This window comes from Brassica rapa, chromosome A10 (assembly GCF_000309985.2).
Source record: "Brassica rapa cultivar Chiifu-401-42 chromosome A10, CAAS_Brap_v3.01, whole genome shotgun sequence".
Lineage (NCBI taxonomy): Eukaryota > Viridiplantae > Streptophyta > Magnoliopsida > Brassicales > Brassicaceae > Brassica > Brassica rapa.
In genome coordinates this window covers 11,946,026-11,958,787 of record NC_024804.2, presented here as the reverse complement: position 1 = coordinate 11,958,787, position 12,762 = coordinate 11,946,026, and the positions used below count along the sequence as shown (strand labels likewise).

Here is a 12,762-nt window from a genome sequence, read left to right as displayed (position 1 = left end):
CAGTTGTTACTTAGTCTAGCTACATAATGTGAAATGATTAATTAATTGAAAACTGATTACGTGTTTATATCTAATTAGAACTAATCCACATATGCAATTAGCTAACGAAGTTGGTACGAAATGTTTGGCTTGGGAGGTGCTGCAGCGAGGTATTTAACGTTTAGGTGTATTTTGACTTCTTGCATCCTCTCTACTCTTAGTCATGATTCTCAGTCGGCTAGCCATCTGACACGTACGAAATCTTGTTTCTCACAATTGACACGCTATCAATAAGACAGAAGGGTGTCGTCATACGTCAGAGAGTGTTTTAAAAATGCATGCAGTCGTCGTTACAGAGAAACCTTGCTGTCAATGTCATTCACGTGGCAGCACCGGACTTTGTTTTAATTTTTTACTTGAGTTTTCTCGCCTGTCTCAGTTTCTTTTATTCCATAGTTTTGTTGTTTTGTATATACACTCGATTGTTACGGTTTGTTAACTAAATAATGTCGACTAATTTTTTGAAATAAAATACGAGACATTCCATCACAAATCTAACCTACACTTTACAGGTGCTCCTTGTGGTTTTGGCGCTTTACAGAACTATCTACGCGTATTATTAAAAAAGGGAGCCTGTAATCTGTATGATCTTGTTCTACATGATTATTTAATTGAAAGGACGATCCTTTAGAAGAGAACATTTAATTTATTAACTATGCTTTTAGGAAAATCATTCCGTATACGTGGCATAGTGCAAAATGGTGAGTGCGAATCGCTTCTTGTTAACGCCTCAGATATGCAAACAGTTATTCGTCACTGAAATGAAATTTCCCGCAAGTTTCGTTTACTCGCGTGTTTCCGCGTTTTGTGAAACACGATAGATCCTTTGTCGCCTACTCGGACAATTAAAATGAAGACAAACAAATAAGCCTCGGTTATATATTAACTAATCAATCTATTTTTCGATCGTGTCATTAATCTTGAGATACGAACCTGGATTATTCGAAATGTTTTCGTTATACACTCAGCGGTCGGTGCATCATAACAAAAGAGTTTGTAGTCACTCTATATTACAAGGCTCGTTAGAAAACGAATAAGAAGCTCCGATTGGTTAAACTAAGTTTGATTTCATGTGTTTAGATTGGTATGGTGTAAAACCCATTGACGTATAATACTAGCTACTGAAGTTAAATGATACTAAGTTTCAAAAAAGAAGTTAAATGATATTGTTATCTCTTTGTAGTTTTCTACCGGTGCTTGTATAGACTGACCATGTAAGTAGTTATATTGTGAAAGCTTTGTATGATTTTTATTTAATTTTGGTTTCAAGTTAATATCTACGGAATATACAAATATGCGAATGTAGAGATATAAAAACTTATAATTTTTCTTTCTATCAGAAAAACTCATTATTTTGAATGATATGTATATACACGTGTACAAATTGAAATAATTAAAAGTAACAAAAAAAAACAACACATCAAATCTTGACTAGAGATAGTATTGCAAAATTTTCTCTTGTTACACACAAAATATCGTGATTTGACACATTCTACATACTAGCTACAAAAGTTTTTTAACTAGCTTTACACTTGACTTTGATCCACACATGACTTTACAAACAACACATATACCGATAATTTTTCATTTTATAAATATATAAATATCAAAATCATAAATATTTTAAATATAAGATTTACATTTTAGTATTATATATTATGTAATTCTATAATTTTTTTGGTTAGTTTTTTATTCGATACTATTCATAAATATATACTATTATTTGAGAAGTAAATTTGCTGATTTGTCATGTTCTTCATCTTTTTTAGATAATTTTTGCTTATTTGTCATTTTTATTATGTTGTAGCTAAATTATTGATTTATTATTTATTTTTAGCTAAGTTACTAAATTATTAATTTAAAAAATAGCCTTAATGAATCTTATATATATTAAAAACGAATTCTATTTTAGTAATATTAAATTTCTATTTAATATTAAAATTTAGTTAGTTTTTCTTATTTGTCATATTTTATTAGGTTTTAGACTTTTAGCTAGGTTATTGATTTATTATTAATTTCTAACTGATTCGCTAATGTGTTAATTAAAATAATACCCTTAATGAATTTTTTATATAATTAAAAACAAATTTTATTTTAATCATATAAAACTTATATGTTATATTAATGTTAAATAATTGATTCTAAAATAATATAATAAAATTATCAAAAAATTTAAAAATAAGATAATTCTTATATATATTTTGTTGCTATCTGAAAAAAATATTTTTATTATAAAAGTTTAAAAAGATAAAAAAATTATAATTAAATATTATTCAAGAAAAAAACATTTATAGATATATTTTCTAAATTATTTCTAAGATATGAGTGTTTTAAAAATTTTAACACAATAATAAGTATATATTTTAATAAAATATTTGACATATATAAATACTTTGATGTTTGATTTAACTATCTGAAAAGATAAATAATAACTTATCATGCTGGTTTTAGATTAATAAGACATAAACTAATAAGTATTGATAAGAAAATTGGAAAGAAAGGAATACTCGCATCCACTCAGATGTGGAGAAGCCTTTAGGCACGCTGATAGCAGAGATTCAACAAACAATACGTCTCAGGTTGGATCCTCTGTCTCGCAGACAGGTTGTTACTCCGGGTCGTTTATATGTTCTTGCAGCTTGGCGTAGTTTTTTTGTAGCGTAGGAGTCTTAGAAGGTGCAGTTTGCTGTGGTTTTTTGGTTAATGGTTCGTCAGTTGTACCACCTTGATTATGAATAAAAGGAAATTTAAAAAAAAAAAAAAAAATTGTGTCCGCTTGTGCGGGCAAAACACCTAGTAATAAATTGTTTAACATTATTTTGTTATTACATACTAATATATTTTTGAGTTCGCTAGAAAAAAATATAATATGAAATATTCCAATTAAAAATCTATTTTTATTCTTTTTTACAGTTTGCATACAATATACTTTAAAAGTTTATTTAGTTATACTATAGTATAGAAAGAATATTTTTATGATAATTATATTTTCATGTTGTGTTTAAAAAATATATTTTAGCATATATTTTTAAAAACCCTTTAATGGTTTAATTTAAACACAATTGACATGTAAACAATTATATATTCAGTTGCTTAGACATAAAAAACACTCCCTTTAATGGGTTTAATTTAAACACAATTGACATGTAAACAATTTTATATTCAGTTACTTAGATATACAAGTAAATACATTGTTCAGTTTATTTATAAAATAGTATATAATTTTATTTTTTGTTTTATAAAACTTCTATTTTAAATTAATTTATAAATAATATTTTATTACTATTACAAAATTAATCAATGCAATGGTTTTAAAACATTTAAAAAATTTAGTAAGATTTTGTTAAATTTTTTTTAACAGATTTTATTTTAAGTAGAAGTAAAATATTAATTTACAATTATAATTTATTTATTATTAATATCTTTATAATTATTAAGATTTGTTAGAAATGTTATATATTTGATAGAATAATCTAAATAACTAAATAAATGTAGTTGATTGTATGGGACTAATATGATTTTTTTATGGTAGAAAAAACTATACTTCTCTTTTAATAGATAAGATAGCTAAATAAATGTAGTTAATTATATGGAATGACTTTTTATGGTACATAAAAATTATACTTCTCTTTTTACATAGAAGATTAACACATTTTCCATCAATTCTGTATAATAACTCTTTTTGATGATTTCTTGTTTGATAGATTTATCCTCTACCAGATAGGTATAATTAGCTTTTAGTGGTTCCTTTTTGACATTAGATAGATTCGGGTCTCTTAATTAAAAGGAATACAAAGACGGAGGTTTTTAAAAAAAAATATTAAAAGGAATAATAACAAGGTAACGAGCATTTATATAAACGCGTGACACGTTTGCGTAGTTGCCAAGAAAAACTGAAGTACCGAAACGGCCCTCTTATATTAAGATTTACTCTCATTAACCCTATTTCCATCTCTTCGGTGCTACCACTGTTCCATTCATCTAAGCCTTTTCCCGAGAAAAAGTTGAGGTAACGTCTCCCGGCGAAGTAACCGGAAGTTTTCTCTCGACGTAAAAGCGATTCGATATTTGTCTAACCGAGTTTCGGATTTCGATTAATTTAAGTAAATATCTTCATAATAATTAATATTAATTGTTTTTGTTTGAACTTTGATTTCCAGAGTTGGTCGATTTCTTCTTCTTCTACTCCCCACTTTATAGTCTTACTTTTGAATATTTGTTGACTACTTGACTAACCGCTTGACCGCTTCTCTGGATTTTGTTTATATATATGCTCCTTTTTTCATGAATCACTGAGATTCGGAAGCAATCTGAGATAAAAAAAAAACGGTTTGTTTCCGCTTTTTTTTTTTGAAATCGAAATTATGATTCTCGGAAAATCGAGTTTCGCCGTATTTTCCTGAATTTTCTCGGAGAGTTTCGAAGAGATTTTTTTACTTTTTTTTTGTTTTCTCCCGGAGAAATTGCTATTTTCGTGCTTGCTGTTTCACGTGGTTGACGAAAGCGGAAGCAACCTTTACACAGCAAACTTACTTCTCTTTAATTTGTTTCTTTTTTCCGATTTAGGTATTGAGAGTTGTTTCTCCTCCTTTCTGGCGTTTTCTCTCCTGCGAATACGATGACCAGTCCCTTCAAGCCATCGCCGGGAAGACGCCGCGGAGGCGATTTGGAGTCCGGCAGAATCGAGAACGCCGACTCCGATAGCGACACGTTCTCCATCCCCGCGAAGAATGCTTCCGTCGAGCGACTCCAGCAGTGGAGAGTAAGACCTAGTCCTTATCTCGCTTCTTCTAGTTAAACACTACACACAGAGATTTCTCGTTTGTGAATGCGAATCTGCGTTTAATAGTGATTTTTCTCAGAAAGCTGCGCTGGTGCTCAATGCCTCACGGAGATTCCGTTACACCTTGGACTTGAAAAAGGAGCAGGAAGCGCAAGAGATGAGGAAGAAGATCAGAACTCACGCTCATGCTCTTTTGGTTAGTTTATTGTTGAATCATGGTCTTTGTGTGACTTTTTTTTTACTGTTTAATTAAAGCTGTTTTTATTTTCTTTAGGCTGCAAATCGTTTCATTGATATGGGGCGTGATCAAGGTAATGCGTTTGTGCTTGTGCATAAACTCGAAAGTCTTTTTATATTCCTTAACTGGTGTCAGTCTTCTTTCTCTTCAGGAGGTGGAAAACCAATAGCTTCTGCAACTCCAGCTGGTGATTTTGGAATCGGGCCTGAACAGCTTGTGCTCATGTCGAAGGACCACAACATTGCTTCTCTTCAGCAATATGGAGGGGTAAGTTCTCTGGTCTCTTTGTTGGCTTTTCTGTGCCTTTTTTATTTTCTTGGTTTGCACTAATTTCTTTTTGCTGGGGGATTTTGCACAGGCTCAGGGATTGGCAGACTTGCTCAAGACTAATACTGAGAAAGGTATCAGCGGAGATGATGAAGACTTGCTTAACCGCAAGAACATTTACGGCTCAAACACCTATCCTCGCAAGAAAGGGAAAGGGTTTCTGGTATGAAGATATATGCGTTTTGTTTGTTCTGTGCGGCTTGAATTTTGGGTTACCCCTTCTCAGTTTCTCATAAAGCCGGTTGTTTTCTTGTTTTTTTTTACGCAGAGGTTTCTTTGGGATGCTTGCCATGATCTCACTTTGATCATCTTGATGGTTGCTGCCGTAGCTTCTCTAGCACTTGGGATAAAAACAGAGGTTTGTTGATGAAATTTATTAAGCAAGTCTGCTCTTCCCACTTTCAAAAATGTAATGTCAACTGCTGTTTCACCGTTGGCTTACATGATCTTGTTTATTGTTGATGACAATCTTGACAGGGTATCAAAGAAGGATGGTATGATGGAGGAAGCATTGCATTTGCAGTGATTCTTGTGATTGTTGTGACAGGTATTTCTTAACCTGTTTCACTGAACTCTTTAGGAATTAATTTTGTAGTGATTTTTCTGATTTATTTCTTCTCTTCCTGTGCAGCTGTCAGTGACTACAAACAGTCGCTCCAGTTTCAGAACTTGAATGATGAAAAGAGAAACATACATCTCGAGGTTTGGATTTACACTTAAATGTAAAATTTTCATATACATTTTTTATTGTTTTCTTCTTAGTAACATTACGTTTTCTGCTGATTGCTGTACAGGTGATAAGAGGTGGAAGACGAGTGGAAGTTTCAATCTATGACCTCGTTGTTGGTGATGTCATTCCCCTCAACATTGGAAATCAGGTGAGTGATTCATTTATTCATTCTCCGTTCTCCTTTTCGTTCATATTACCATACATCTAACTGAATTTTTAAATTATCTATAGGTTCCTGCAGATGGAGTGCTAATAGCTGGCCACTCTCTTGCCCTCGACGAGTCTAGCATGACTGGAGAGAGCAAAATTGTGGGTCTTTATTTCCTGTCATAGTGAAATTGTTTATTTTCTCGTTTCGTTTTGGTATAACTCTTAACAATCGACTTTCCTTTTCTTGTTAGGTCAACAAAGACGCTAACAAGGATCCATTCCTAATGTCTGGCTGTAAAGTGGCAGATGGAAATGGTGTTATGCTGGTAGGATTTCTCCCTAGTTTTTCTTCTTCCATAGCAGGAGATATTTCTAATAGGAAAATAGGTGACACGAACTGATACGCATATTCTTTTCTCTATGCAAGGTTACTGGTGTTGGAGTCAACACTGAATGGGGGTTACTGATGGCCAGTATTTCTGAAGACAATGATGAAGAAACTCCCTTGCAGGTAGATTTCTTAGATCGATGTTAATTAGATCTTTTAAGTTTTTATAGATCGAGCTAATATTTGACTTGCTTGAACCAGGTGCGCTTAAATGGAGTAGCTACTTTTATCGGTTCCATTGGATTATTTGTGGCTGCTTGTGTCCTAGTGATTCTTCTGGTTCGGTAAGGATGCTGTTTTTGCTGATTATTTTACTTTGAAGCTCACCTTTTCTTCATATCTGAATGCGAACAACTCTGTATGTTGCTCTTTTTTCACAGATATTTCACCGGTCACACTGAAGACGTAGGTGGAGGTCCCCAATTTGTTAAAGGGAAGACAAAAATTGGTCATGTAGTTGATGATGTGATCAAAGTTGTTACCGTAGCGGTATGTTCCTAGTTATCCATTTTAAACTAATAGGGTGACGGAATTATAATTTTTTTGTAGATATTATCTGCTTTTGCTGCAGGTGACAATTGTCGTTGTGGCAGTGCCTGAGGGTCTTCCATTGGCTGTTACTTTAACGTATGTAATTAGTTTTATATTGGCTGCATCAGAAGTCTTGTTCCCCTTTTATTTGTGCTAATTTCCTAGTTAGAGGGTTCAGTTCTCGTTGCTGATTATATTTGCGTTTCTATTATACTGTTCCGTTTCAGCCTTGCCTATTCAATGAGGAAAATGATGGCAGATAAAGCTTTGGTATGATTATTTTGCCTTCTCTCTATCTTTTTATGTGATGGGAGTGAACAATATATGATTCTTTATGCAGTTCTATAATATAGCATTGACAAAAAGTTGATATGCAGGTGCGGAGGCTATCTGCTTGCGAGACAATGGGCTCTGCAACCACTATTTGCAGCGATAAAACTGGAACACTAACTTTGAATCAGGTGTGCTTTGTGTGTACAAATCTTTTGAGTTCGTGCTCTATGTTAGAGTAATAGACTCGAATGAATTGTTGTCACTGAATGTTACTAAATGTTCATCTTTTTCTATTAAAAAAAAATAGATGACAGTGGTTGAGTCTTATGCCGGGGGCAAGAAAACAGATAGTCAACAATTGCCAGCAACTATCACTTCGTTATGCGTTGAAGGAATAGCTCAAAACACAACTGGTAGTATTTACGTCCCAGAGGTAAGCAGTTTTGGTAAATTCCTTACCTTTGATTCTTCCTAGAGAAGCAGGACTCATGGGGTTTTATCTGCTGACAGGGTGGCGGTGATTTAGAGTTCTCTGGTTCACCAACAGAAAAAGCCATTCTTGGCTGGGGAGTCAAGGTTTAGTTTTTTGCTTTTGTTGTTTTCTAGTTCGAGCACAGTTTTTTACTTATGAGCTGAAGAGATTGTATTTTTATCTCTCTTTCAGCTGGGAATGAATTTTGAGACAGCCAGGTCGCAATCTTCTATTCTTCATGCTTTTCCGTTCAGCTCAGAGAAGAAACGTGGTGGTGTTGCTGTAAAAACGGTAACGTATCTGGCTATAATATAGATTACTATGAGTTTTTTTTTGGGAGGGGATACATTTGAGTTTGTTCGAAATAAAATCATTTTTGATTCCTTTCTTGATATTTTCTGTTTCCTATATTACAGGCTGATGGTGAAGTTCGTATTCACTGGAAGGGAGCTTCTGAAATTGTCCTTGCATGTTGCAGAAGCTACATTGATGAGGATGGTAATGTCGCACCAATGACTGAAGAAAAGGTTTGTGAAAAAGTCTAAGTTATCTTATGGTCCTGCAACTCAACCCTATGTTTTCATGACACTTTCCCAATGCAATTACTTTGATGTTTTCAGGAACAGTATTTTAAAAATGGTATCGAAGAGATGGCTGGAAGAACCTTACGATGTGTGGCCCTGGCCTTTAAAACCTATGAGCCTGAGAAGGTCCCAACAGGCGAAGAACTCTCAAACTGGGTCCTCCCAGAGGATGACCTTATTTTACTAGCTATAGTAGGCATAAAGGTGAGGATTAATTTGATTTATTTATGTTTATTTTTACTTTATCTTGAGATTAGTCAAATATACATATCATTTTGGTTTAGTTTCAGAACAACAACCGACATATTATGGCCTGCAATACTCTTTGTAGTGTTTCTTATCGAATTATTTGAAAATGTGCACAGGATCCATGTAGACCAGGAGTCAGAGATTCAGTTCAGTTGTGTCAGAATGCTGGTGTCAAGGTGCTTCTTTTGTTCGATTTTATAAAAAAAGGCTCATTGCACAAATTCTCTTTCTTAGCCTACTAATAACACTGCATGATGTTTGTTGATGTTCAGGTCCGTATGGTTACTGGTGACAACGTCCAAACTGCTAGGGCTATTGCTTTGGAGTGTGGAATATTAACTTCGGATGCTGATGCCTCGGAGCCTAATCTCATTGAAGGAAAATCATTCCGCGCCTTAACCGATGCAGGAAGGGACAAGATTAGCGAGAGGATATCGGTAACGTTCACAACACCACTTTTCAATTCTTAAGACTTAATTTGAATGCAGTAGTCTCATTCTATGTAGAGGTGCTTCACTCAATTTAGATATCCTCCATGAACATCAGATGCATTCAGTTATTGTAATATGATATAGTTAGTAACAGCTTATCGAGAAGCTGACTTGGTTGCTTCATGTTTGAAGGTTATGGGCCGTTCATCGCCCAATGACAAGCTTCTACTGGTGCAATCTCTGAGGAGACGTGGTCATGTTGTTGCAGTCACTGGAGATGGGACAAATGATGCTCCTGCCTTGCATGAGGTATAGAAATTTTGAACTGTTTATGTCGAAATGCACAGCTGTTGAATGTCACATTCTCATTTTTCTCAAACTTTTTGAGTTGATTTGCAGGCAGATATTGGTCTTGCTATGGGAATAGCTGGAACAGAAGTGGCTAAAGAGAGTTCGGACATCATCATCTTGGATGACAACTTTGCATCTGTTGTTAAAGTTTGTTCAAATTCACCTTTTCCTCATCATAGACTACTTTGTTGTGTCAAGTTTTACAAAACCCATAAGCTTCACCATCTCAAAAGTCAAATCTTCATCAATGTTTATTTGGGGTTTAAATATTCGAAAATTAAACTTGGTGTGGCTTCTGATAATATATAGGTTGTTCGCTGGGGACGATCAGTCTACGCCAACATTCAGAAATTCATCCAGTTTCAGCTCACAGTCAACGTCGCTGCTCTTATCATTAACGTTGTAGCTGCTATTTCTAGTGGTGACGTTCCACTTACCGCTGTCCAGGTTTGATTTTCTGTTGCATTTCCCCTTTTTTTCTTTCTGATCCATCTCCTAAGTTCATAGTTTTTGTTCACACATTTGGCATTTTTTTTCAACATACAGCTTCTGTGGGTGAATCTGATTATGGACACACTCGGAGCATTGGCTTTGGCTACTGAACCACCCACTGATCACCTCATGGGCAGGCCTCCAGTTGGCCGAAAGTATGTTTGCAGCTTGTGGTTTCTCACAGTTTTACTTAATACGACATTTGATTTTGTGCTTATTTGCTTTGACTTGTTTTTGCAGAGAGCCTCTGATTACCAACATCATGTGGAGAAACTTGTTGATTCAGGTAAACAATTGATGACTAAACTCTTAGAATATATGAAACATCCCGCATATTAATTAAAAAATGTTGGAACATAAAATTTTCAGGCAATCTATCAAGTGAGTGTGCTGTTAGTTCTCAACTTCCGAGGCATCAGCATACTTGGCCTCCAGCATGAAGTTCCTGCACACGCCACTCGAGTGAAGAACACAATTATCTTCAACGCCTTTGTCCTCTGCCAGGTGAGTGAATTAAATGAAGCCTCTCGTTTACAGTAGAAACCAAACCATAATGTAAACCGCATATGTTTATTGATTTGTTTCGTTTTGTGTTGGTTACAACAGGCTTTCAATGAGTTCAATGCTCGAAAACCTGACGAGAAGAACATCTTCAAAGGAGTTATCAAGAACCGTCTCTTCATGGGTATTATAGTCATTACTCTTGTTCTCCAGGTAAAGAATCTGGTCCATCATCGAAAACGTATTCTTGTATTCTTCCCACATGTGAATAAAATAAACGTTTTATTTTCCGTTTGTCAGGTTATCATTGTTGAGTTCCTGGGGAAATTCGCTTCCACAACGAAACTAAACTGGAAACAATGGCTAATATGCGTTGCCATCGGTGTGATCAGGTCTGGTTACAGTTTTACATCTATACAATTTGTGCAATGCTTATTATTGAGAAACATAGCTAACGTTTTAGTTGAACCTTTTGTAATTTGGACTAGTTGGCCTCTTGCTCTGGTCGGGAAATTCATTCCAGTGCCAAAAACTCCTCTCAGCAGCAAACTCTCAGTACTAAAATTCTGGGGCAAGAAAAAATCTTCTGGAGAAGGTAACAAACTAATAGTCTTGTAACTACTTTTTTTTTTATCATTGGACTATCTTTGAAATGTATACAAAGGAACACTTGTAAAAAGTCATTGTACAAGAGGTGTGGTGGTTATCTTTTGTCCAACTTTGGTATTTATATTGACTACATTTTTTGGTGTTGTCCCAGGTTCACTCTGATTTGGAGGCAGCTTTTTAATCACAGACGCTCCGCGAGTTTTAAGTGCTACTATTAGGACTAACAACAAAAGAAAAACGTTCGGTTTGGTATTATCTATTATGATATGGGGGTTTATTGATATTTTTCGGAAAACCCAAAAGTACAGTTTTTCAGGGTTTGCGGATGCGGGGAAAGTTTGGATTTATGGTTTTATTTCTCTCTTTTTCTTGGTTATTTGTAATGTTATGATTTATTTACTAGTCAAGGCTTTTAGCCAAGAAATATTAAAGTTTCGTTATTGGCAAAATGCTTGATGTGACTATATATTCGGTCTTTAACCTACTATCATCATCAGCTCGACGAATAATGCCAAGTCTTATTTAAAAAAGAAAAAAATCAGAGCAGTTCTACCATTCCAGTCCCCTCCCTGGAAAATTTACATTTTAGGATCGAATGCCATTAGTATTCTAATGGCTATACTGGTAACGTTATGTTACTTTGAAGCTAGGCAGGGAGTATTAAATGTGAAACCTGTAAACCAAAAAAAGGTATCAAACTATTGTAGTTGACAGAACCAAAAACTAATGATGTCATGTCATTGATCTAGGACTTATGGGTTGAATGATTTACTGAATGAAATGGGCCGGTCTAAGGCCTAATTAGTTTAAGTTTTCTTTTAATAATAGTAAAGAACTAGAACAATCACAAGCTTTAGTGTCTTACTGGATTTTCTGCTACCACTTACAAAAGTTGGTATTAGTTATTAGTATTTTACAACAATCACAAAAATGTTACCAAACCAATTTACACTGTTCTGAACTTCTCAATATCAAAAACTTGTTTCAGGTAGTATTTGCGGTTGCGGGAAGGTAAATTTATTTTTATTTTAAAATTATATATATATGAAAATAAAACTAAATAATTTTAAATAAAAATTGCTACAAACCGATTTACACTGTTCTGAACTTCTCAATATCAAAAACTTGTTTCAGGCAGCGTTTGCGGTTGCGGGAATGTACATTTATTTTTATTTTAAAATTATATATATATATATATGAAAATAAAAATAAATAATTTTAAATAAATTTAAAAAATTGAGATAATATAAATACTAATATATATATATATATAATTTTAGTTTTTTGTCATATATATATATAATTTTAATACTATGATTTTATAAATGTAATTTTTATATTTATAATTTTATTTTATTATTGGGTTTTAAAATTATCAATTTTATAATTTAATTATTTGTCCATTAACTTAGTTTTTTATTAATTAATTTTTACATCTGTGGATAAACCAGCCAAAACAATCCGCAAACACAATAATTTTCAAACGTTGTACTAGTCATACGAAACACTTAATAACGCTTGAAACCGCAACCACCAGTTTCCGCAAACTTTCGCAACCGCTGCGTTTAAAGCAGTCAGACCCTTACTCATCATGGTTTCAACGCTGCAAGCCTG

The 12,762-nt window shown here is 33.9% G+C and overlaps 1 protein-coding gene across 3 annotated transcripts; it reads left to right on the top strand.

The window, feature by feature from the left end:
* Window positions 1-3,913: 3,913 nt before the first annotated feature.
* Window positions 3,914-11,614, top strand: LOC103845146 (calcium-transporting ATPase 8, plasma membrane-type). 3 transcript variants are annotated; one of them, XM_009121980.3, is made up of 35 exons: window positions 3,914-4,048; window positions 4,606-4,801; window positions 4,902-5,018; window positions 5,097-5,133; window positions 5,212-5,327; window positions 5,419-5,550; window positions 5,656-5,745; window positions 5,865-5,934; window positions 6,019-6,089; window positions 6,182-6,265; window positions 6,349-6,426; window positions 6,519-6,593; window positions 6,695-6,778; window positions 6,857-6,939; window positions 7,036-7,144; window positions 7,227-7,282; window positions 7,414-7,456; window positions 7,564-7,647; window positions 7,767-7,892; window positions 7,970-8,035; window positions 8,124-8,222; window positions 8,348-8,458; window positions 8,552-8,719; window positions 8,881-8,940; window positions 9,037-9,201; window positions 9,388-9,504; window positions 9,595-9,693; window positions 9,856-9,993; window positions 10,093-10,193; window positions 10,279-10,324; window positions 10,408-10,542; window positions 10,645-10,752; window positions 10,840-10,931; window positions 11,028-11,134; window positions 11,300-11,614. In XM_009121980.3, the coding sequence occupies exons 2-35, from the start codon at window positions 4,658-4,660 to the stop codon at window positions 11,308-11,310; spliced, it is 3,222 nt and encodes a 1,073-aa protein (XP_009120228.1). In that variant the 5' UTR covers window positions 3,914-4,048; window positions 4,606-4,657; the 3' UTR covers window positions 11,311-11,614. The 3 variants fall into 3 exon arrangements, with proteins under 3 accessions (XP_009120228.1, XP_009120229.1, XP_033138215.1); XM_009121981.3 differs by having other exon boundaries at window positions 3,923-4,142; XM_033282324.1 differs by lacking the exon at window positions 3,914-4,048 and adding an exon at window positions 4,347-4,368.
* The last annotated feature ends 1,148 nt before the right edge of the window (window positions 11,615-12,762 follow it).

Bases quoted from the DNA above. Each gene is read 5' to 3' on its own strand.
- LOC103845146 (XM_009121980.3), top strand. From the start codon at position 4,658: ATGACCAGTCCCTTCAAGCCATCGCCGGGAAGACGCCGCGGAGGCGAT. The intron at 6,779-6,856 runs GTAGATTTCTTA...TGCTTGAACCAG, and splicing joins ATGAAGAAACTCCCTTGCAG to GTGCGCTTAAATGGAGTAGC. The intron at 8,459-8,551 runs GTTTGTGAAAAA...TGATGTTTTCAG, and splicing joins CACCAATGACTGAAGAAAAG to GAACAGTATTTTAAAAATGG.